Source organism: Equus asinus, chromosome 23 (genome assembly GCF_041296235.1).
Source record: "Equus asinus isolate D_3611 breed Donkey chromosome 23, EquAss-T2T_v2, whole genome shotgun sequence".
Lineage (NCBI taxonomy): Eukaryota > Metazoa > Chordata > Mammalia > Perissodactyla > Equidae > Equus > Equus asinus.
The window spans coordinates 68,036,485-68,060,149 of record NC_091812.1 but is presented as its reverse complement, the minus strand read 5'-3'; the positions used below and the strand labels follow the sequence as shown (position 1 = coordinate 68,060,149).

At 40.9% G+C, this 23,665-nt stretch overlaps 2 protein-coding genes across 11 annotated transcripts in view; one reads left to right on the top strand and one right to left on the bottom strand.

Moving 5' to 3' along the window:
• CENPP (centromere protein P) overlaps positions 1–23,665 on the top strand; it is a 222,577-nt gene that overhangs the window by 153,396 nt on the left and 45,516 nt on the right. The gene's annotated exons all lie outside the window — the stretch shown is intronic.
• The window catches only part of ECM2 (extracellular matrix protein 2), a 39,454-nt gene that overhangs the window by 9,668 nt on the left and 6,121 nt on the right, over positions 1–23,665 (bottom strand). For 4 of the 6 annotated variants that reach the window (XR_011497539.1, XR_011497538.1, XM_014864818.3 and 1 more), the window contains 6 exons: positions 17,417–17,726; positions 13,280–13,468; positions 9,968–10,546; positions 7,576–7,691; positions 5,714–5,849; positions 960–1,117 (listed from right to left, as the gene is read on the bottom strand). Coding sequence is in view for 4 of the 6 variants with exons in the window: in XM_014864818.3 (XP_014720304.1) it covers positions 960–1,117; positions 5,714–5,849; positions 7,576–7,691; positions 9,968–10,546; positions 13,280–13,468; positions 17,417–17,702 (1,464 nt within the window). In the remaining 2 variants the exon portion in view is untranslated. The remainder of the gene's footprint in view (positions 1–959; positions 1,118–5,713; positions 5,850–7,575; positions 7,692–9,967; positions 10,547–13,279; positions 13,469–17,416; positions 17,727–23,665) is intronic. The other 2 variants (XM_070495975.1, XM_014864820.3) reach the window with 1 other exon arrangement.

Here is a 23,665-nt window from a genome sequence, read left to right as displayed (position 1 = left end):
CAGAGGAGGCGACAGGGGTCCAGCTGGGTCTGCCAGACCTCCATTCTGTTTTGTTTTGTTTTTTTTTAAGGATTGGCACCTGGGCTTACAACTGTTGCCAATCTTTTTTTTTTTTTTTTTTCCTTTTTCTGCTTTATCTCCCCACCCAACCACCGCCCCCCCCCCCCCATACACAGTTGTATATCTTAGTTGCAGGTCCTTCTAGTTGTGGGATGTGGGATGCCACCTGAACGTGGCCTGACTAGCGGTGCCATGTCCGCGCCCAGGATCCGAACCCTGGGCCACTGCAGCAGAGTGCGCGAACTTAACCACTCAACCACGGAGCCGGCCCCTAGACCTCCATTCTTAATGCAGGAAATCAGGGTGTTCAGTCAGCGGCAAAGGTCCCCCAGGGTTCCCCCTTAGTTAAGTGTTCCTTGCTGCAGCCAAGGAGACCACACACCTGGGCAGCGGCGGGCATCTCCAGAGGGAGTAGAAACAGGACAGCACTTGGGCCTGGAGTTAGTCACAGGCCCCTTGGTAGGAGCTGCTTAGAACTGATAAGCTGGGGGCTGCCAGCACAGTCGGTGACCTTCTCTGCGGATTGCTTCCATCCATGGAGGGTCACTACTCATCCACATGGGACTCTGGGGGAAGCAGACTGGGATGAACATTGCAATTCTGGTTTGAGACAGTTTAAACCCCCTTGCAAATCTGGGTGCTTTTTGCAAGTTGTAATTTCTGTTTAAATTCTCAGCAGGACCAGTTTTCACTTTATCAAGAGTCTTTACTAGTAATTCTAAGTTGGATTCATAATCTTGAATTGTTTGAAGGGAAACCAATGCTCCAATTACAGTAAATTCTGTATACAGCACAAAACTACTGAGTTTAATTTGCATCAGAATAAGCTTTTAAAGTGTTTGGTTTGTTGTAGTGTAGTATATTTAAAATGTAAAATATTTTTAAAAAGATATTAGTACCTCAATAGAAGCAGGAAGACCCTGTGGTATAATTCTAAATTTATTTCTTCCCAGACGCAGGTAAGATAGGCTCTTCAAAGGTTTAAAAGCTGAAGGGTTGACATTGGCTTCACTGAGATTGTTTCCTTCCAGTTCTAAGGTGACCAATTGATTTAAGTCTATAAAAAAATAAAATTAGCGAATTAGGATAATTGAGGAAACATGCAATTTCCATAGCTTTTCAAAAGGTCATGTGAAATGTTCAGTTTATTTGGAGGGCAAAAGTAGCTCTTTCTTTGTATCCCTCTGTAGAGCCTTTCCCAAGTACTTTTCACATCCCAAATGCTCAGTTCAGCCAGGACTGAATGCTGAGTGCATGGTCCAGTGGAGTGGAGGCCTGTTGAAAAATCATTATTGTGCTGTATGATGGAAGTTTGTGGAAGGAGAAGCCAAAGGGGGGAATGGGAGGATCGGGGTGGCCTGCAGAGACAGCGGTGGCCAAGAAGGGACTCAGAACGAGGTGGGCAAGAAGTAGAAGGTTGTGGGAGATCATTTGAAGCATTTGCAAAGACAGGTAGATATGAAACAGCACTATAGTCAGGGATGGCTGGGGCATAATGCAATGAGGACGCAGAAGGAGCACTCTGCTTGGAGACCCTCAGTTTCTGAGAACAGGAGTTACAGCATGAATTTCCAGTGCAGTTGTTCACTTCCTGGCAAAGTGCAGCCAGATGGACGTTTTGAAAGGAGAATGATCAAAAATTCTCCACGCATTCAGATTGAGCTACCAAGAAAGACCTTTATACAAACAGGGTTTTTTTCTAAATTGTTTCTACCGGTCTCGGGAGTGGTGTGATCCAAATCAATTGGAAGCTTGAAGTAGGGGAGTGGCCAGCTCAGCAGTGATTGATACCCAGAGGTGTCTGAGTCAGACATTCAGGGTGTAACTTTGGAGTTTGTTCAGGGGCCAAGATTTCTAGAATGGGGATGTTTTCATATTCAACTCATGTCACGAGCATTACGCTAAATGCTCCATGCAACTCAGTTCCTACTCTTAGGCACATGAGAGAAGGAAGACATAGTCTAAGCAAGAGCAGAATACAGTACCATCAGGGTTACAGATCATAGGTGTTAGAAGGTGAGAAAGAGGACATGGCAGTGTAGACTTGAGTAGTATGCAAGTGTGAGTGGGACTAGGCTTTCAAAGATAGAAAGATGTGGGTAGAAATGGCAAGCTGAGGCAACCAGCTGAACACGTGCACACGAGCCCACATGGGTGTGCTTTAGTGTAGGGAAGAGGCCAGCCCTGGAGTGGACTATCCACAGGTGGGGGTGAAAGTTTGAGGGCAGAGGTGGGCTGTGCAGGACCTTTGTACATTAGACAAGGTCTGGCTTTTCTTTTCTAGACGGCAAGGAGCCCCTGGGCAGCAGACAGCATGACATCATCTAATCTGGTGGTCGTGTTTAGGATCACTTGAAGGGCTAAGAGACAGGATGTAGGGAGGCTAACCAGTAAGCTGTGATAAGTGCTCTTATTTCCTCATAATCTCTCTAATTTCCAAAACTAAAGATGCTGAGAATCCAGCATATTTATCTAGTACACAGTTGAGGTTTTGGAATGTAATAGAAGTTTTCCAGTGAAAAATAGATAATAGAAGTAGACTAATGGTCATTACATGACCTCACAAGAGAGAAAGAAATATAATACAGAGTGCAAATTCATGATACTATGCATTACTTCAGTTATTCTCTAGTTTATGTCTGTTGTGTGTGTAGGAAACACACGAGGTGTGTATTCCTGTGTTTAACAGGAAACAGGTTGGAGTTAGAGAAGGTTCTTGTAGGCTACTTAGGATAGAAAGAGGATGTATTACTAGGAAGTTGGTAAGAAGTCCTTCCCACTCTGGGGTGAGGAGCAACGTGACAGGTTATGGACGTGGACACATGTGCATGAGAATGTTGATCTCATGGTATTCCAAGCGCATAGCCTCACATCATCGTTGCTAGAGGGGCCAATGTGGTCCTGGGTTTTCGTTTGTTTCTGTGATTAATGAAGACAGGAACTTTTTTTTTTTTTTTTTTTTGAGGAAGATTAGCCCTGAGCTAACATCTGGTGCCAATCCTCCTCTTTTTGCTGAGGAAGACTGGCCCTGAGCTAACATCCATGCCCATCTTCTTCTACTTTATATGTGGGACAGCTACCGCAGCATGGCTTGCTAAGCGGTGCCATGTCCGCACCCAGGATCTGAACCGGCAAACCCCGGGCCACCAAAGCAGAACATGTGCACTTAACCGCTGCACCACCAGGCCGGCCCCTGGAACATTTTTAAGCTTGTCCACTTTTCTCCTGCTGTCCCTCCCTTCTGCCCTAACACCGTTCCCCTCAATTATAATACCTTCCTTTTCTCACTGTGGGTCTGCAAATCTACCAGTGGCTCATGGGTGAACTCCCACCATCTCAGCATAGCCTGTGCAGCTCTCTGCTGTCCAGTTCCTGCCTACCTTTTCACACCATCTCTTACTCTTCCCCCCTCACACCCTGTATCCCAGCCCCACAGCACTGCATGCTGTTCCCATAGCACCCAAAGCATTTTGTTTGTTCATGCCTTTGCACGTACTGCTTCTTTCCCTGGAGCGCCCTTCTGCCCACTTCTCTGGAACTGTATATAACCGGAAAGGTCATGAGTGAAGACCTGCCATGAGGCACAACGAGAGCAGCCAGCTACCAAGAGAGCAGCAACATAGCACTGGTGGTGGCCTGTGCTTGGGCTCACCGTGCTCACTACCAGCCAGCCTGACTGTCAACAGAGGCTCCAGCAGTCAGTAGAGAATCCAGCACCCGAGGGGCCAGCATTGGAGCAGGACTAACAACCCAGCACCCAAGGGGCTGGCACTGGAGCAGGACTAAGAATGCAGCCCAAACAGAAGAGGGGCCCTCAGCCCACACAGAGAGTGCAGGGGGCTCTCTGGGCGAGATGATAGTGGAGAGCCTCCTCAGTGGCCACCTGCATGGGGCTGAGGCCTCCTCGGTGTTTGGACTATGGAGACAGGAGGGCAGCAAGCAGGAGGCCAGTTTACCCTGGACCACAGTCGACTCTCTGGGAATTTGGAAACACTTGTGCATGAGCATGTGGAGAAGCAGTTGCAGGAGTGTGTAGAAGAGCCTTCCAAATAAGGACTTAACGTTTTATAACGTGTCCTTTGATACAGAGCTGGAAACGTGATGTCACGTGTCGTTCACAGACGGCCAGTTAGTGCGCATGTTCTAAATTAAACACCCCTCTGGTCTTTTTCGCCTAACAGTTAAGAAATGAAACTTCCCAATGTCTTTTCCATATGAAAAAGCCCATCAAAATTTGTGTTTATTAATGTTTTTCATGTGTACCCTGAAATCCATCTGGAAATAGAGTATTTCCATAACTCTGTAATCCTCAGATTTGGCAGTTCTCATTATTGTTTTTTTTTCTCATCACCAGAAGTGTTTGTTCCCATGAAGTTTATTGGGAGTGAAAGGAAATAATTGAATTGTTTTACTTCTTTAAAGGCTTGAGTTGCCTACATTAACATAATGAATATATTTTAAATCAAATAAACAAAAGTATCGAGCACTATACCACAAGAACTATGCTAGACTGTTAGGAAGATAAAAAGAAAAATTAGAGGCCAGCCCCGTGGCCGAGTGGTTAAGTTCGTGCATTCTGTTTCAGCGGCCCAGCGTTTCACCAGTTCAGATCCTGGGCGCGGACATGGCACCACTCATCAAGCCATGCTGAGGCGGTGTCCCACATGCCACAACTGGAAGGACCTACAACTAAAAAATATACAAGTATGTACTGGGGGCCTTTGGGGAGAAGAAGGAAAAATAAAATCTTTAAAAAAAAAAAGTTCTTATAAAAAAAAGAAAAACTAGGCAACCTTTGTCTTAAAGAAGCATATTCACAATATGACAACTTCATTTATTCTGCTTGGTCTGAAGACAACCACAAAAAGAGTCAATTCCAGCTGTATCAAATGTACAGTACACGGATACCTTCAGTAAAGCCTGTCCCTCGGAAAGCCAGGCTGTCGTGGCAGCCACATCCCCACGCACATTGTCCATCTGCTCTGTGGGGCGCACGTGCCTCATTGACCCACAAGTGCAGGAGGTGCCAGAGCAGCCCTCTCAAGAACAAGCCTGTCAAAGCCAGTGAGTGCCGCGACATGTGAGCGAAAGCTTCTGTGCTCGATCGTAGTGTGCCCCGGAGCCTCACCTAGAGTGCTACGCACTCATGCTTTATACATAATTCTCATGTGCCAACATGTGCCAACCAAATCGCAAAATGTGTGGAGGTGGCAGATGTTGGAGGGGGTGCATCGAGCATCTGGGGTGATAAGGGCAACCAGTTAACAAGCCATCGTACTGCGTTATCCCCACTGACACCACCAAAACGTCGGTACAGACAGCACCAGAACACATGGCCGTGTGGGTGTGTCCCATGTGACTCTTAGGGCGTTAAGATTTCTAGTTCAGCTACTGTGTTGTGAATGATGAGAACCTAAAATAATTGACAGTTTTATTTATAGTTATAGTACTTTTTTTAAGACATCAGGCAGTTTAAAATACTTTTTTAAAGTTTCACCAGTCAATAGTTAAAAGAAAGTTTATCAACTTAAATGGTAAAGTGACCCAAAACACTTCACCAGCTATTCACTTGGCAATACTGCAAATAAAACTTCCACACAACCACAGAAGAAAGGGTATAAGAACACATAGCATAAAACCAAATGCTAAATACCTGACAGACTTCCTTCCTCGATGGCCTGAAGGTTGTTCTCACTGATTTTAAGCTCTTCTAACGTGGGTGGTAGTTCTGATGGAATATCTGCCAAATTGTTTCCATCCATATTCAGGCGCATTAACTTCTTCAGAAGCTTAAAAGGCAAATCTCAAAGTTACTTTTTTACCTGGTCACAGATAAACACATGCAGTGTCTCATTTAACAGTCAGTCTGTGTAGTTAGTAAAGTCTCATACACTCACTCACTAACTCAGGCTGAGACAGGAGTCCCCATGCCCCTCACCAGGCAGACTGGACCCTGTTAAAAGTATTTGTTCCCAGGCATTTTCAGCAAAGTATATTTGATGATTGTGTATCCCACTCACCCAGATTTATGCTGTGGCTTTAGTAAAGAAGAGAAAGTCCTGTCCCCACTGGGCCTGTCATTTTTTTCCAGTTCTTAGGTTTTCACCTTCTCAGCAATAGACACAAAGTTAGTTAAATCATGCAGTGATCTGAATCTGTCATGGATGCTAAGAATTAAGATGGCAATTTGAATCCTTTTAATGTATTTGTAATCCTTGGTTTTCTATCTACACCAAGTAGAAACAGTCATAAAATAACACTAATTACTGTGGAAATTCTTCAAAATGAAGTGCTACAAATATCACAAGCTATTCCTTTATGGGACCCAAGCAGTTTTATCTGTCTGGAGAGTGCGTTTCCATGTTTGTAGTGCGTTCTCATTGCCCTAACCAGCCTGCACTAGTAAAACAGAGGGCTGCAGCCTGGCAGATGTTAGTGACCACGCAGAGTGACTCACTGCAACAGTGCTCAGAGGCAATTTCTGCAGTTTAGAAATGGGACAGAGAATCCCTAAACAAGGAAAGGAGGTAATTTCTTGCAGTGTTTTCTTTTGATCAAACACAGGAAATGCATGAGTTCCAGCTGTTGTTCTATCAGAAGGATGGCTAGCATTAGGCAGGATTCCAGTCTGATGTGAATGTGGCCCCATGTCTGGAGAGCACTCATCTCCCAGCCTTGGATCTGAATGAGAACCAGGACCTAAGCTTACAAGAGGCCAACAATTTGTCCAAAGAGTGGACAGAAGACCATCCAAGGGGATAAAGTTTGACCTACTGGATGTAGTGTGTTTTACTTGGCCTTCTTAAAGTGCACACATTTCTAAGTATTTGTTTACACATAAACCCCTCCTTTCTTGCTTCTGCCTTTGTTTCTCTGAAATTCCTTGATCCTTTCTTGCTTCTGCCTTTGTTTCTCTGAAATTCCTTGATCCTTTCTTATTTTCTCCCTTTTAGGAAAATTTTAGTCAAATCTCAGTTCTTTCAAAGATCTATTCTCTGCTGTTTCCTGTCTTCTCTCTTTTCCCAGACTGTCCCCATGCTAATATTTGTCTGAGTCCATCTGTTTTTCCAGAACCCCTCCTGCTAACGTACCCTTCATATGATTTTGCCTAAGGCTCAAAATAAGGAACTGCTGTCTTGCTGACCGGAAGATCCTCACAGAGTTCCCAGATAAGCTCTCCTTTGTTCCCAGAGCTGCCTCATGTACTGAGAGGCCATACTGCGACATGCTTTTAGCTACTTGGGAAGAAACCACTCCATAAACTCAAAACCTTAGTGTTGTCATTGACACTGTTGCTGCTCTAAGGGGAGGCATAGAAAAACCAGCCAGAAACTGTGAAACAAAACTATATTCGACGCAGAACCTGAATACAGTTTAGGGACATCAAAGAGGAAACTTCCTTAGGAGAAAACACCAGTTACCACGTCTTCCTCCCTCCCCACCTCCACCTGCTTCCAGTACCAGTTGTGGGGAAGTGCCCAAGTGGATTGTACTCACAAATCAGCATGTATTTACCTTGAATGCTTTTGGACCTATGCCTGAAGAGGTGATATTATTTTTGCTCAGATCAAGCCTTTCCAAATTCGGTAACCCATTGAATGCTTCATCTGGAATGGAGGTGATGGAATTGCCTAGGACACACAGCAGTTGCATTTTAGGCCTATGTGCCTATACATACATGCACACATTTACGTGAATGCACACACATATACATACATGTACACGTGCACACACATAGCGAAAGTGAGCTTTATCTGGAGAAAAAGCAGTACTTAAACAAGGACAGAATGTATATTACTTAAGAAAATGCATGTTTAGAAAAATAATGAGACTGGGATGAGACAGTTCACGTAATCAGAATTTTTACTCTAAGGACTTGTCATGCCCTCCTGCATCATGTTTCAGATGAAGCTGCTTAAAATAGCCAGAATGTTGTTTGCTAGACAATTCTGTTAGTAGTATGTGTTTACAACAAAGGTGTTTCTCTGGAAAGTTATATAGAAACTGATTTTTATTGTTCTTCATATTTTCCCATTGACACTTCCTAGACTCTGAACCAGAAATATGATACTGTTTTTATCAATGAAATCTTGGGAATATCACTTGCCTTCTCTGAGCATCAGTTTCCTTTTCTACATAAGAAGTGTGGGAAGATCGTCTCTCAGATTGCCTCAGATCTAATGTTTTACTTCCATGACCTTAATCTATAGAAGTTCTTATGTGCCTTAAATTTATGGGGGTTTTGGTGAGGAAGATTGGCTCTGAGCTGACATCTGTACCAATCTTCCTCTATTTTGTATGTGGGATGCCTACTGCAGCACGGCTTCATAAGTGGTGTGTAGGTCTGCTCCTGTGATCCAAAACTGCTAATCCTGGACCGCTGAAGCAGAGTGCGCAAACTTAACCACTATGCCACTGGGCACCCCCCAAAGGGATTTTGCTTTGACATTTAATTAAGTACAGTAGTCAATGATTTTAAACCCAGGAAATGAGCTTGCCAGAAATAGTGAGTACTATAAAAACCACGTGGTGACCCTCTTGTAAAACCTGGATGGTGTGACTGAACACAGGTCATCCATCTTTTTTATAAGACTTTCAACTTCCACAAATGGATTTTTCTTATGGCCATGCACACTTGGCATGCAGGTGGTGGGAGGAGGGACATTGCTGGAGCAAGAGTCTGGGGCGAGAGAGGAATTCCTTAGGATGTTTGAATGTGATGTCAGGAAGGCCGTGACACTGGCAGTGTCCTATTGAGCAGACTGGCCATCTTGAACAAAGTTGTCAGCTTTTGTCTATTGAGTTTTTATTTACATGGCCATTTATTATTTCTGTGATTTCCCCCGAGATGTGTCTGAAACCCCATTCAGATTATTTCACCCCTGCATGGGCCACCCCCAGTGTGTGCCTTTTCACCCAGCTGAATGCCCAGGCTCATCCACTGGCCCCATCTCCCCACCAGCCAGCCTCACACACCTGGTCCTGCTATTCCTCCACTCACAGCCCTTCCAGGTGCCCTGTAAAGAATATGGGTAAAGATCTGGACACTCCATGCCTACCAGAAGAGCTAAAATGAGGGGAAAAAACAGCTGACAGGATGCAGAGTAGCGGGACCTCTCCAACATTGCTGGCAGGAATGTCACAGCCACTTTAGGAAACTGTTTGGTACTTTCTTATAAAGTTAAATGTGCATTTACTGTGTCACTCAGCAGTCTCCCTCTTGGATGTGTACCCTAGAGAAAAGAAACGTAGGTCGACAAAAACATCTGTTTGTGCATGTTTATAGAAACTGTATGCATAATCGCCCCAAACTGGAAATAACCCAGCTGGTACCTGTGGTCCATGCAAACAATGGCACACCACTCAGCAGTGAGGAGGAGCAAGCTACTGATAAACACAGCAATCTGCATGACCTCGAGAAGCAATGCGATAGGGAAGAAGCCCAACTGAAAAGGCCACGTGCCGTATGAGTTCATTGCTGTGACATACGGAACAGGGAAAACTAGGGAGGCAGAGAACACCAGTGGTGGCCAGGGCTGCTGAAAGGAGGGACATGAGGGAATTGGGAATCTTGATTGTGGTGGTGATGACATGACTACATTTGTCAAAACTCGGAATAACACGCTAAAAATGTTTTACTGTATGTAAATTATACTTCAGTAAAACTGACTTTAGGAAATAGTCAGTGGGAAATCATGATTTGATTTAGAGAGATTTGCTTTATACCTAACTATGCTATTCTGCCATAAACACCTATCTCTTCTGCAAAGTTTATTTATATGTTTGAAGGTTGTGAAACTAGTCCTGGGGTCAATTTATATTATGAAATTAAAATATAACATTTATAGGGCAATGAGAGTTATTTACTTTTAAAGCACAAAATAAAACAGACATCAGCGTCTCTTACCAACGAGCTCCAGGCTTGTTATCCCTGGCGCTGTCAGCGGCGGTATCTGTGTGAGGCCAGCAGTGATGCAGCTGATGGTCCTGTAGGACAGAGAGCACCTGCTTGGCAGAGCTGGCATGCCTCTGGGAGGAGCAGGGCCTGGGTGTCGAGAGGGCGTCCTGAACACATCTCCCCTGACGGTGTCGTCATCCTCCTCCTCCTCGTCCTCGTCTTCCTGGTCTTCGTCATCCTCCTCCTCCCTCACTGGGTATCCGTGTGGACGGGCCCACCTCCCCTCCTGTCCAGGTCTCAGTGCTCCCCCGACTCTGCTGTGCCCCTCGTTGGGAAGCCTCCCCTGATCTCCAGGTCCAGGGCTCGTTTTCTTTTGCTCCCTCTCTTCATCTTGTTTAGTTTCTTCTTCATCCTCCTCAAATTGAAATTCCTCTTTTCTCAGTGCTTGGCCCGTTTCCACCTGAGGAGCTGGCACTTGCTTATGAAGTAAATTGGTAGGTTGTCTTTGTTCTGAAGAATCACCAGAAAATTCAGTTCTATCATTTAGTGCTGTACTGGATGGTATACTGGGCAGTGAATAGGAGGCTCCTGACCACGCAAGGGGGAGACAGCATGAGCAAGTTGTGATATTAATCATAGGAAAAATCAGTGAAAATGAGGTTTCTAAATATTATTCCCTCCAGGTATCTGAGTGCAGTTTAAATATGAAATGCATCTTGAAATTTTTTTCTTGAATAGTTTTAATAGTAACTTTATTTCTATTTTGTTATATCTGTTATAGACAATTTTTGTTTTGTCTGTGGGCCTTCATGTGTGTTTTTACTGAAGGATCATGCTACCTGGTCACCACAGAGGGAATAATATTGCCACATGATGCAAATGGAAGCAGTCCTGTGGTGAGATTGCAGTCTATCAGATGTGACTCCTTTATAGTAGATATTGCACAGTTGATCGGAATTATTGATAACATAAGAAGTTGTACACTATCAGACATAAAAAAGTGAAACAGATGTATATTTCACTTGCTTATGGTAGTGAAATCAGCCTTTGTTCATAGATTTATTGTTTTTGTCTGATTTTCTTTCAGCTCCATGGGTTTAAACGCATGCTCTGAAATTCAGAATTATCGAAAGTTCTCCTCTTTTTCCTTCCCAGACTCTCTAGTGAAATCATTTTTCCTGCTTGAGACTTATAGAAGACATCCTGGACTGAAGTATAGAGAATTTAGGTAAATGCTTACAGTTAGTGAAGTAATGAGTGGTGCAACCAGCATTTGAATCCAAAACTTCTATTTCAAAAGCCTAACCTCTTTGTTTCTACCCCAACTCTTTTTTCTTGTTCACAAAGCCACTCACAAAATACAAAGACACTTGGATTCCAGCAAGAGGGAAACTGGGTATGGGCAGAATGCATACTTCCCTCTGAGTTCACATATGGCTGCCCTTTTTAATTTGTGAATGAATTTTAGAGAGGAGTTTTTCTCATAATTACACTTCTCTAATAATAGCAGAATGGAAAAATAATTCAAATTAAGTCAGGATTATTTTAACTTCATTTTCCCCCCCAGAGATATTTAAAATTTAGTCAAAATCTTTTACACTAAATCTTTAAAAAAAAAAATTGATTAAACGTTCTGAAAATACCTGAATGTAAATCAATAAATATTAAGTATTAAAAATAAAGAGATAAAGTCACTTTCATTAAACTCTGCCAGAAGAGAAAGAGAAGGAAAAGTTTGAAAGGCATGGCTTCATTTAAAAAGTATGTACAAGGGATTAAACTTATATTTCAACTAAAAAAAAAGAATAAGATGTCCTAGACTCAAATGGTGCTGTTTTAACCTAGACATATGTGTGAGAGCATTTTTGATACCCCACAATGACGGGAGCATAATGGATTACATCAGAAATTCCCCTCTGTCTGCATTTAGCTGGGACTGTCGTTGGCTGTAGTGGGGAGACGTGACAAAGACCAGACTTCAGGCTCACCTTCCGAGTGAAAAATTCTGGGGAGATGTGAGCTCAGTGCATAGATTTTTCTCCCATCAAAATATGTACATTTACTTAATCATCCTTCTGCTTTTATTTAATACTATACACAAATCACCCCAAGAAAGAACTGATGAAATATAATCATTTGAAGGAATTACTTGAGATTTCCATTCAGTATGTATTATAAAGTCTGTGAGTTATTTTTTGCACATCTCTTCCAGAACATGCAAAAGGAGAATAGGAAAAAAATTAGCAAAGGGAAACTGAAGTTATCATATTGAAACATTTAAAGTCCTTCCCGTATATTCAAGTTTATTTTTCCAAAATAACCACAGCATTTCAAGTATATTCCAAGTCCTTTGAAAAATGGCTGAGAATTTCTGAATCTTGCCTTTAAAAACGTTGTGTTTGACCCCAAGGAGTTGGTTTCATTAAACACTTTTATTTTCTAATAGTTTTTTAAAGTCATAATGACTTAGTAAAATAACTGGTAGTATAAACCAAAATACGGTTGCTAAATATTCTAAAGTTCTTCCTGGCAGGAGACTTTTGTAGACTCCTACCCTGTGATGGTCCTGTGTGCGTGGAAACAATCTACCTTGGTCGTAGACAAGAGAAAATGTCCCTCTCCCTTCCCATCAAATTATTTAACACGTGTTTGTTGATTTCATAAGGCATTGGGTTGGCTTTTCTTGGAGGAGACCTGTACTTCCCTCCTGAGGGTCCTCTGCTCCATCACATATGAACCTCAGGACAAGGGACAGTGAGCAGCCAGCGAAAGTGCCACAGAGAAAACCGCTGCTCCCACCCCCACTCCATTATTTCCCTGGGTTACCCAGGTAGTTACGGGACAGATAGGCTGCAAAACTGGGCTTGTCCTCTCTGGACGCAAACCACTCCTCCTCTGTGCACCATGAGTTCTTCATCTTCACTTGGGATGATAACTATTCCCACATTGAGCTGGATTAAATGAGATAAGGCGTGTAAGGAACTAGGGAAAGCTCTTCACGCATACTAAGAATTCGGGAACTGTTGGCTGTGTAAATTCCATCACTATATCTCTAAAGCTGAGAGTCAAAGGTGGAATGTGATCTGGTCCGTTTACTCTTCTGACAGAACCAGAGCTGTAAAGCCGAGATCTTTTATTTCTGTCTCCTACCATACACTTTCCCAAATAATTTCTATGTTAATCATCATTGTGCCAATATTTTAAGTTACCTGATTACTAGTTTATCATTAATTTAAAACTTAAGGTTGCGACAAAATACAAACAAATGGAAGTTAAAGACTAAATTCCATGTGATATTGTGTTTTGGCTAAATATTTATACCAGTATCAGAGCAGACTGGGCAGCATTCTCCTTCAGGTGTGACTGTTTGGGGGCACGTCTGCGGGTGGCACATGGCTTCATCACAAAGCACTCTCCCATTCGCGCAGAGGCAGGTGGTGCAGGGCTCGGGAGACCACACAGCTTGGTTGTACATGGTCATCCCGTTTACCAAACAGTGTCCCTTCTTTCCTAGAAGAGAACAGGAACACATTTAAATTCTTTCTGTGGTTACCAGCACCTGTGAGTGGAAGTGAGCACCGTGTGAAGTCAGACCAGTGGAACCACACAAGAGTTGAGTTCTGTGTGCGTTCATGCATAGGGTGACAATACCTTGCGATGTAACCTCTGCAGCACTTCTCACGTGCTCTACTCTCACCTCTCACTTCAGCTCTGTGACCAACTCATGGCAACTTGACTCCGAATTGCGCTTCCATCCTGTCTTTCAGGATAGCTAAGTTAGATAACAGCCACAAACAATCCCAAATCTCAGCTATTCCTTGTTCATGCTGCGTGTCCAGTGTGGGTACACAGGTGCTCTGCTCATTGTAGTCACTCAGCAACAAACAATGGGCTTCATCTCCAAGCAGGCTGCCCTGACGGCCTCAGCCGTGGGAATGCGGGGTTCCAGATCACACACGAGCTCTGAAAGTGTATAATTACATTGACCAAAGAAACTTAGACGGCTACACCTGACTTCAGGGGAAACAAGGCAGCGTAGGTCCATCACATGCCAGAGAGCAGAGAGCTGGATCAGCACTAATGCGGGGCCCACATCCCCCGCTTCCCGACATGCAGATCGAAGGTGGAACCAGACAGCATACTTCTGTGGTGCTTCTGACCTGAATCCTCAACAAGACATTGCAGCTCTCTCTTTTTTTTGGGAGTACTATTATTGAAGTATAATTCACATAACCATAATCGTGACTGTTTTGAAATGCACAATGCAGTGGTTGGTAGTACGTTGTTTTCTCCACATACAGGGTTGTAGATCTGTGGATAAGTGTGTTAACTAAAGCAGTCCATTAGACAGCCAATGTGAATATTAGAGGGGATGTTTTCCTCAGAGCCTACTGTCATTACTGATAACTCTCCTCCATCTGATGAGACACCTTCCTCAAATTCCACCCCCAAATGAGCTCTCACATCTGTCCCTTCCTTTCCTTCACCACTGTGTCAGCCCAATTCAGGCCCTGCCCATCTTATATGGATACTTGCAGTAGACTAATCCCACATACCCAGTTCCTCTCCTGGAAAAAAATACATACATATGAGTTTTTTCCTGATTATAAAAGTATAACCTTTTTTACAGAAATGGAAAAGTTGATCCTTAAATGTGTATAGAATTATAAGGGGACCCAAATAGCCAAAAAGTCTTGGAAAAAAAGAACAAAATTGGAGGACTCACACTTCCAGATTTCAAAATTTACTACAAAACTGCACGTATCAGTTTATGCCAGTCTGGTACTGGCGTAAGGATAAATATGTAGACCACTGGAATATTGAGAGTCCAGAAATAAAACCATACATCTATAACCAATTGATTTTTGACAAGGGTGCCAAGACCATTTGATGGGGAAAAAGTGCTCTCCAAGGAATGGTACTGGGACAACTTGATATCCGCATGTAAAAGAATGAAGTTGGACCCCTGCCTCACAACAAAAACAAAAATTAACTCAAAGTGGATCAAAAACCTAAATATAAGAGCAAAAATTATAATACTCATAGAAGCAAATGTAGGTGTAAATCTCTGTGACCTTGGATTTGGCAGTGGAGTTTTAGATATGACTCCAAATGCACAAGCAACGAAAGATAAAAATAGATAAATTGGACCTCATCAAAGTTAAAAATTTGATGCATCAAAGGACATTGTCAAGAAAAAGGACACTGTACACAACGGGAGAAAATATTTGTAAATTGTGTCTGATAATAGTCTAATGTCCAGAATATACATAAAGAACTTTTCTAACTCAATAACAGAAAGACAAACAACCCAATTAAAAAATGAGCAAAAGATTTAAATAGAGATTTCTGCAAAGATATACAGTGGACAACAAGCTTGTGAAAAGACATTCAACATCATTAATCATTGGGGAAATACAAATTAAACCACAATGAGATCATGCTTCATATCCACAATATTGGCTATATTTAAAAAAATGGAATAACAAATGTTGGTAAGGATGTGGAGAAAGTGGAATCCTTGTACATTGCTGGTGTGTATATAAAATGGTGTAGCCTCTGTGGAAAACATTTGGCAGTTCCTCAAAATTAAACATAGAATTACCATATGGCCTAGCTTTTGGGTACCTCATATTCCACTCCTAGGTATGTACCCAAGAGAATTGAAAACAGGAGTTCAAGTAGAAACTTATACACAAATGTTCATAGCTGCACTATTCACAATCGCTGAAACGTGGAAACAGCCCACATGTCCATCAACAGATGAATGGATGAACACAATGTGGCATATCCTGACAATGGAATATTATTCAGCCATAAAAAGGAACGAAGTACTGATACGTGCTACAACATGAATGAACCTGGAAAACATGCCAAGTGAAAGAAGCCAGTCACAAAAGGCCACATATTGTATGACTCCTTTCATAGGAAATATCCACAATAGGCAAATTCACAGAGACATAAAGATTAGTGACTGCCAAGGGCTGGGTGTAGGGGAAGATGGGGAGACACTGCTTAATATGTAGTTTCCTTATAAAGCTTATAAAAGTTTCCTTTTGGGGTGAAGAAAATGTTCAGTAGCTAGAGAGTAGGATGATTGCACAACATTGTGAGTGTACTAAATGCCCTTGAGTTGTACACTTTAAAATGGTGAGTTTTATGTTATGTGTATTTTACCACAATAAAAAAATATATGTATATAAAACCGCTGGAAAGCATTTTTGGACAGTTGAGAAATGTTTAGTGTATATCTTCTATACTTTTTAGATGCATATTACCCTATATTGCATATTTCTTAAACATATTTGAGATCACATCATGTGTACTACTTTTAACTTTTTTATTTTCTGTTATTATAGCTTGGATATCTTTCCACCTAAGTAAGGAAGTTGACCTCATATTTCCTTAGCAGTTATGGCTACACTATTATTATGATGTCTTTTGAATAGGTTTCCCTGCCTCCAGACTCTTTCTTCTCCCCATCATGCTGTAAATGTGACCTAAACTGTCTGTTTTCATGGTAATTGTATGTTATTTCTGTTAACTTTGTAGAAATAACGTCATTCAGAAATATTTGTTTTTCTGGAGACAGTGTATGAAGAGTATTAGCCACAGAATATTGCGTGGTGATATTTTCTTTTGTCTTTTGAAAGTTTTATGTAATGATAACATATGTATAATATAATTACTTTTTTCTTCTAAACCTGGAAAAATGTGGACCATTAAATACTAGTTTTTAAAAATGCCTAGTTGAGGGGGCCGGCCCCATAGCTGAGTGGTTGCGTTCACGCACTCTGCTTTGGCAGCCCAGGGTTTCACCGGTTCAGATCCTGGGCGTGGACCTAGCACTGCTCATCAAGCCATACTGAGGCAGCGTCCCACATGCCACAACTAGAAGGACCCGCAACTAAAAATATACAGCTGTGTACCGGGGTACTTTGGGGAGAAGAAGGAAAAATAAGATCTTTTAAAAAAAGAAAAACCCTACTTGAAATCTTTGGCAAAATTTCCCATCTTTTCGATCTTTAAAAATTTAGTAGTTTAGTCTATATAAAATAAATTCAGTGGCCTAACTCCATTTTTGGTTGAGAATATTTAATAACCATGTGTTCATAGAATCATCTGAATAATTTATTTCTATATCTTAGATGACCAATCATGATAAATGAAAAAGCAGTTTACAAATTTATATGTATGTTATCTATATTATGATTACAACTATTTAAAATACATGGCATAGTAAACAGACTGGAAATAAATAAACCAAAATCGTAACTATGGTTTTGTAAATATAGTTGTAGGCTAACTAATTTTGTATTATAAGTACATTCCGTAAGTGATTTTTTTTAATTACGTCAAAATTTATCTTTGTACATTAAACCAAAATATACTATAATAACTTGATCTTCTTTTGAAAATTATCTTCCTAGAGGTTCTCTCTCTCATATGTTTTCTTACCTGGTAACACGTTATAGCTTGATTCTACTCCAAGAAAACTTGAAAAGGATTCAGACTTTTCCTCTGTGCTGTAATCCAGGTTAACCACGGGGAGTGCTGCTGCTGGTGTGGCCACCCTCGTGTGCTGAATTCCAAGCTGTCTGCTGGATCTGTGGGTGGGCGAGGAACCTTTCCTCACTCTTCCGTAGTACATCTTCCTCCTTTGCTTCCTAGGAGTTTCTTCATTTTGTCCAAAGTCAATTTGAAAAATGATAATCAGAAGAAAAAACAAACCTGTAAACTTCATGCTTGCTTTTTCACCATCCAGTTCCTAGAATGAGAATGAAACAGTATTTCAGAGTTAGTGGTGACTCAATTTTTACCTCTGAAAACTGGCTTGTAATTGCCTGTTTGCCCCAGCAGCATCTTTGAGAAATAACACATGTGATATATGGGCTGTGTGCTATAGTATTACTGCCAAATCAGAATTTAGAATTTTTCTATCAGAATCAAAAACTTTTAACATCTTATCTTTATCTCTAGACCAGGCATGAGCAAATGTTTTCTATAAAGGACCAGATAGTAAGTATTTCAGGCTTTACGGGCCATATGTTCTCTGTCATGACTATTCCACTAGGTCCTTACAGCATGAAAGCAGATGATATGTACACAAATGGGTGTGGCTTGTGCCAATCAAGCTCTGCTTACAAAAAGAGGCAGCGGGTTGGACTTGGCCCCCGGGCTGTAGTTTGCCACCCTCTCTGGACCACATTGTTGTAGGTCTTCAGAAGTTACTCAGGAGATTTCTCTCCACCTGTCTGCCAAGTCATTCTGTGACTAACATCATCCACAACCCATTTTCCTAGCTCTTCTATTTTATTCTTTTATTCTCTAGCTTTATAATTTTCTTTGTCTGGGAGAGGGAGTGTGACTGTACCATGTAAAAACAGCAGTAAACTACCATCAGTTATGCCTGCCCTGGAGGTCCCATGGATAAGATTCAACACCATCACCGCTGTGGCCTGGGTTTGTGTCCTGGTCAGGGAACCACACCACCCGTCTGTCAGTTGTCATGCTCTGGCAGTTGCCACAGAAATACAGGTGAAATAAAGACTTATTCAGACATAGAAAAGCTGAAAGAATTCATCTGTAGCAGAATTGCACTACAAAAAATGGTAAGGTAGAAGGAAAATTATATCAAATGAAATTCAGGATCTACACAAAGGAATGAAGACCACAGGAAATTTCAATTATGTAGATAAATATTCTTTTTTTATTTTTAAACCTGTTTAAAAGATAATTGTTAATAGTCAACTGTTTAACAGTTGTGTTAATGTAATACTGTATTTTGGGGTTTATAACCTAAGTAGAAGTGAAATGTAGGACAACAGAAGCATAAAGGAGGAAGGAGGAATGTACATAGACTGCTGTGTGGTTCTTATACTGTAAGCAAAGTGGAGTGATGACACTTGAAGGTAAACTGTGATGTGTTCAAGATGCACACTGTGAGCCCTGAGGTAACCACTGAACAGAAAGAGCTACAGCTCATAAGCCAATAAAGGAGCTAAAGTGGAATAATAAAAGATAATCCAAAACATTATGTATAAATCATGTATCATGTTAAATGTAAATTCATTAAATGCCACAATTAAAATGCAGAGACTCTCCTATATGCTGCCTATGAGAAACTCCTGCTAACTATAAAGATACAAATGGATTAAAATCAAAAAGATGGAAAAATATATGCCATCATAACACTAATCAAAATAAAAGTGGAATGGCTATATTAATAAAACATGAAGAAGAATATCACCAAGCATAAAGAGAGCCGTTGTGTAGTGATAAAGGGATCTATTCTTCATGAAGACAGAACAATCCTAAACTTTTATACACTGAACAGTACAGTTTGAAAATACATGGAGCAGAATCTGGTAGAACTGCAACAAAAAATAGACACATCTACTCGAAATTTCTACTTTCCTGTCTAAAATACTGATTTTAAAAACACTAGATCGCTTGCAAGTTAAAACACTGAGGTACCACTACGTACCTATGAGAATGCCAGAATCAAGAACCCTGACACCACCAAATGCTAGTGAGAGTGTGGAGCAACAGGAACTTTTACTCTTTGCTGGTGGGAATGCAAAGTGGCACAGTCACTTTCGAAGACAGTTTGGCAGTTTCTTGTAAAACAAAACATACTATTACCCTACAATCTAGAAGTCACACTCCTTGATATTTCCCCAAATGAGATGAAAATGTATGTCTACACGAAAGCCTGCACTCAAATGTTTACAGCAGCTTTATTCACAATTGGGAAAACTTAGAAGCAACCAAAATGTCCTTCAGTGGGTGAATGGATGAATAAACTGTGGTTCATCCAGATAGTGGAATATTATTCAGTGCTAAAAAGGAATGAGCTACCAAGTCATGAAAAAACATGGAGGACCCTTAAATGCGTATGCCTAAGTGAAAGAAGCCAACCTGAAAAGACTACATACTGCATGATTGCAATTCTGATATTCTGGAAAAGGCAAACTGTGGAAACAGTAAAGCAATCAGTGGTAGCCAAGGGTTGGTGTTGAGGAGAATGATGAATAGATGGAGCAAAGAGGATTTTTAAGGCAGTGAAAATATTCTGTATAATACTATAATGATGGATACCTGTCATTATACATTTGTACAAACCCATAGAATGTACTACACCAAAGTGAAGTGTAATGTAAATTATGGACTTGGTGATAATGATGTGTCAATGTACGTTCATCACTTGTAACTTACTGTGAACATAAACCTGATAATTGCCATATATTAAAAACTTATTGCTAACGTCATGCTTAATTGTGAAATAGTGTTTTCCTCTTAAGATCAGGAACAATGAAAGGAATATCTGGTCTCACCACTTCTAGTCAATATTTTACTGGATGTCCTAGCCAGTATAGTAAGGTAAGACTAAGAAATAAAATGCATCCAGATTGGAAAGGAAGAAGTAAAACTGACTTTATTCACAAATGTCCTGGTCATCTATGTAGAAAATCCTATATCGCCTACAAAACAAAGCGCCTACAACCAATAAGAGAGTTTAGCAAGGTTTCAGGATACAAGATCAATATACAGAAATCCAGATTATTTCTATATGCTAACAACAATCAGGAAATAAGGATAAAAATACTACATCATTTATAATAGCATAAAAATGTGAAATACTATATTACACTTCTTTAGAAGATCGCTGCCCTGAAAACCATAAAGCATTGCTGAGATAAAGACCACCTGTATATGGGGTATAAATTGTGTATATAGGTCAGATGACTCAGTTATACATTCTCAGTTCTCCCCCAAATTAATCTATACATTTGTCACAAAGCCAATCAAAATTCTAGAAGCCTTTTTTTAGTTGAAAGGTTATTCTCAATTATATGGAAATGCAAAGAACCTAAAATAGCCAAAGCAACTTTGGAAAAAAGAAGAAATTTGGAGGACTAACACTACCTTTGAATAGTTATTATGAAGCTAGAGAAATAGAGATAGTGTGATATTGGTGTTAAGATAGACAGGTAAATCAATGGAACAGAACAGAGAATTCAGAGACTAAACACGTATGGTCAGTTGGTTTTCAACAGAGGTATCAAAACAGTTTAATGTAGAAAGGGTGATCTCAACACATAGGACTGGGGCAATTGCATGGTCATATACAAAACACAACACAAAAATTGATCATAGATAAATGTGAGAGCAAAAGGTATAAAACTTGTAGGAAAAAATAGAAAATTTTGGTGACCTTGGGTTTAACAGAGATTTCTTAAATATGACAATAAAAAGCATGAAATATTTTTAAAAATAAATTGCACTTCATCAAAATTTGATCTTTTTCTCTTCAAAAAGTGCTGTTAATGGGGCCGGCCAGGTGGCATAGTGGTTAGGTTCATGCACTCCGCTTTGGTGGCCCGGGGTTTGCAGGTTTGGATCCTGGGCTCGGACCAGCACCACTCACTCATCGGGACATGCTGTGGCACATTGCACGTAAAATAGAGGAAGATTGGCACAGATGTTAGCTCAGGGCCAGTCTTCCTCAAGCAAAAAGAGGAAGGTTGGCAACGGATGTTAGCTCAGGCCAATCTTCCTCACAAAAAAAGTGAAAACAAAACACTGTTAAGAACATGGAAAGACATGTCACATAGTGGAAAAATATTTTTGAAATATATATTCAAAGGACTTGAATCAAGAACAAGGAGTCTTACAACTCAATCATAAGAAAAACAACCCAATTTTTAAAACAGTCCAAAGCTGTGAACACACTTCACCAAAGAAAATACACAAATGGTAAATGAGCATGTGAAAAGATGCTCAACATCATTAGTCATTAGGGAAAAGGAAATTAAAACTTCAGTGAGCTTCCACTACACACCTACAGAAATCACTAAAATTAAAAAGACAGGCTCTAGCAAGTGCTGACAAGTATATGGAGTAACTAGAATTCTCATACAATACTGTTAGTAATGTAAAACGGCATAAACATTTTTAGAAGACAGTTTGGCAGTTTCTTCAAAAGTTAAACATGCACCTATCATTTCCCTAGCTATTCCATTCCTGGATATTTACCCAAGAGAAATGAAAGCACATGTCCACACAGAGAGTCGTGTACAAATGTTCATAGCAGCTTACTTTGTACTAGACAAAAAGTAGAAGCCATCTAAATGCCCATCAGTGTGTTAGTGGATAAACAAATTGTAACATATCTATACAGTGGAATACTGCTTAGCAGTCACCGTGGGTGAATCTCAAAATAATTATGTTGAATAAAAGAAGTTTTACATAAAAGGACACATACATGATTCCAATTATATAAAACTGTAGAAATGCAAACTTTTCTATAGGGAAAGTATATCCGTGGTTGTCGTGAGACGGGGAGTGGGTTTGTCAGTCAGGCAGCTGGAGGAGACTACCAAGGGTCATGAGGGAACTTTAGGGGGTGATAGACATTTATTTTGTTGATTGTGGTCATGATTTTACAGGTACACTTTAAATATGCACACTTTAATTTTTCATTGTCTCCACCACTGTGTTTTGATAGGACTACCAATTCAATATTCAGAATAAGGGAGTGGCTTTGGAATCACATGTCTAAATCACATAATGAGTAAGATCCACAACCCTAGCTGGTCTCAGCTACTTAGCAATGTTGTGTGATCTCAGGTCTTTCCTCAGGCAGAAGTGAAGCCATAGCAGGGAGGACCTTGAGGACCAGGCTGTAGGGTTGACAGTAGCTTAGATCAGGGTCAGGAAATTAGGAATCAAAGGCCAAATTGGGCCTGCTGCTTGCTTTTGGACAGCCCACAATGTAAAAATAGTTTTTACATTTTTAAATGATTTTAAAGTTTAGGAGAAGAATAATATCTCATGAGAGATGAAATAATATGAAATTAAAATGTCAATATCCAGGGGGCCAGCCCCATGATGTAGTGGTTAAATTTCAGTGAGCTTTGCTTCAGTGGCCCAGGTTCATGGGTTTGAATCCTGGGCTTGGCCCTACACCACTTGTCAACCATGCTGTCGGCGTCCCACATACAAAATAGGTGAAGATTGGCACAGATGTTAGTTCAGGGCAAATCTTCAGCAAAGAAAAAGTCACTATCCATGTGTAAAGTTTTATTGGAACAACCATGCTCATTTGTTGTGTATTACTTATGACTGCGTTTGCACCACCGTGACAGAGTTGGGTAGCTGGGCAGAGACTAACAGTGTGTACTGCAAAACCTAAAATAGTTTGCATCAAAAGTTTGCCAAGTCGTGGTTTACAGCAGTGCTTCTCAACCAGGGATGATTTGCCCCCAGGGGACATTGGCAATGTCTAGACATGTTTTCCCTAGTCACAATTGGGAGGGGCGCTCCAGACTTCCAATGTGTAGAGGCCAGTGATGCTACTAAACATCTCACAGCACCTGGGAGAGCCTGCCACCACAGAGTTAGCCAGCCCAAGATGTCAGTAGTGCCGAGATCGAGAAACCCTGGTTTAGAGAAATAGAGTTACTGAAACTTTTTCAAGATAGGCACATGTTGTTTATAGGCAAAATCGAATGAATTATAACTAGATGGGGTCTTTTAGTGCTTAGTTATAAATAAATCATCATTTCCAGATGGTAATCTCTTTCCCAAGATTTTCGCCTAACTCAAGATAGTCTTTTCTTTTGATCTGAGTCTCCTGCATGTGCACACATTGTCAGGATTGCATGATTTCTGATTCTGCGTTCAGTTTGTATTTCTGTTGTG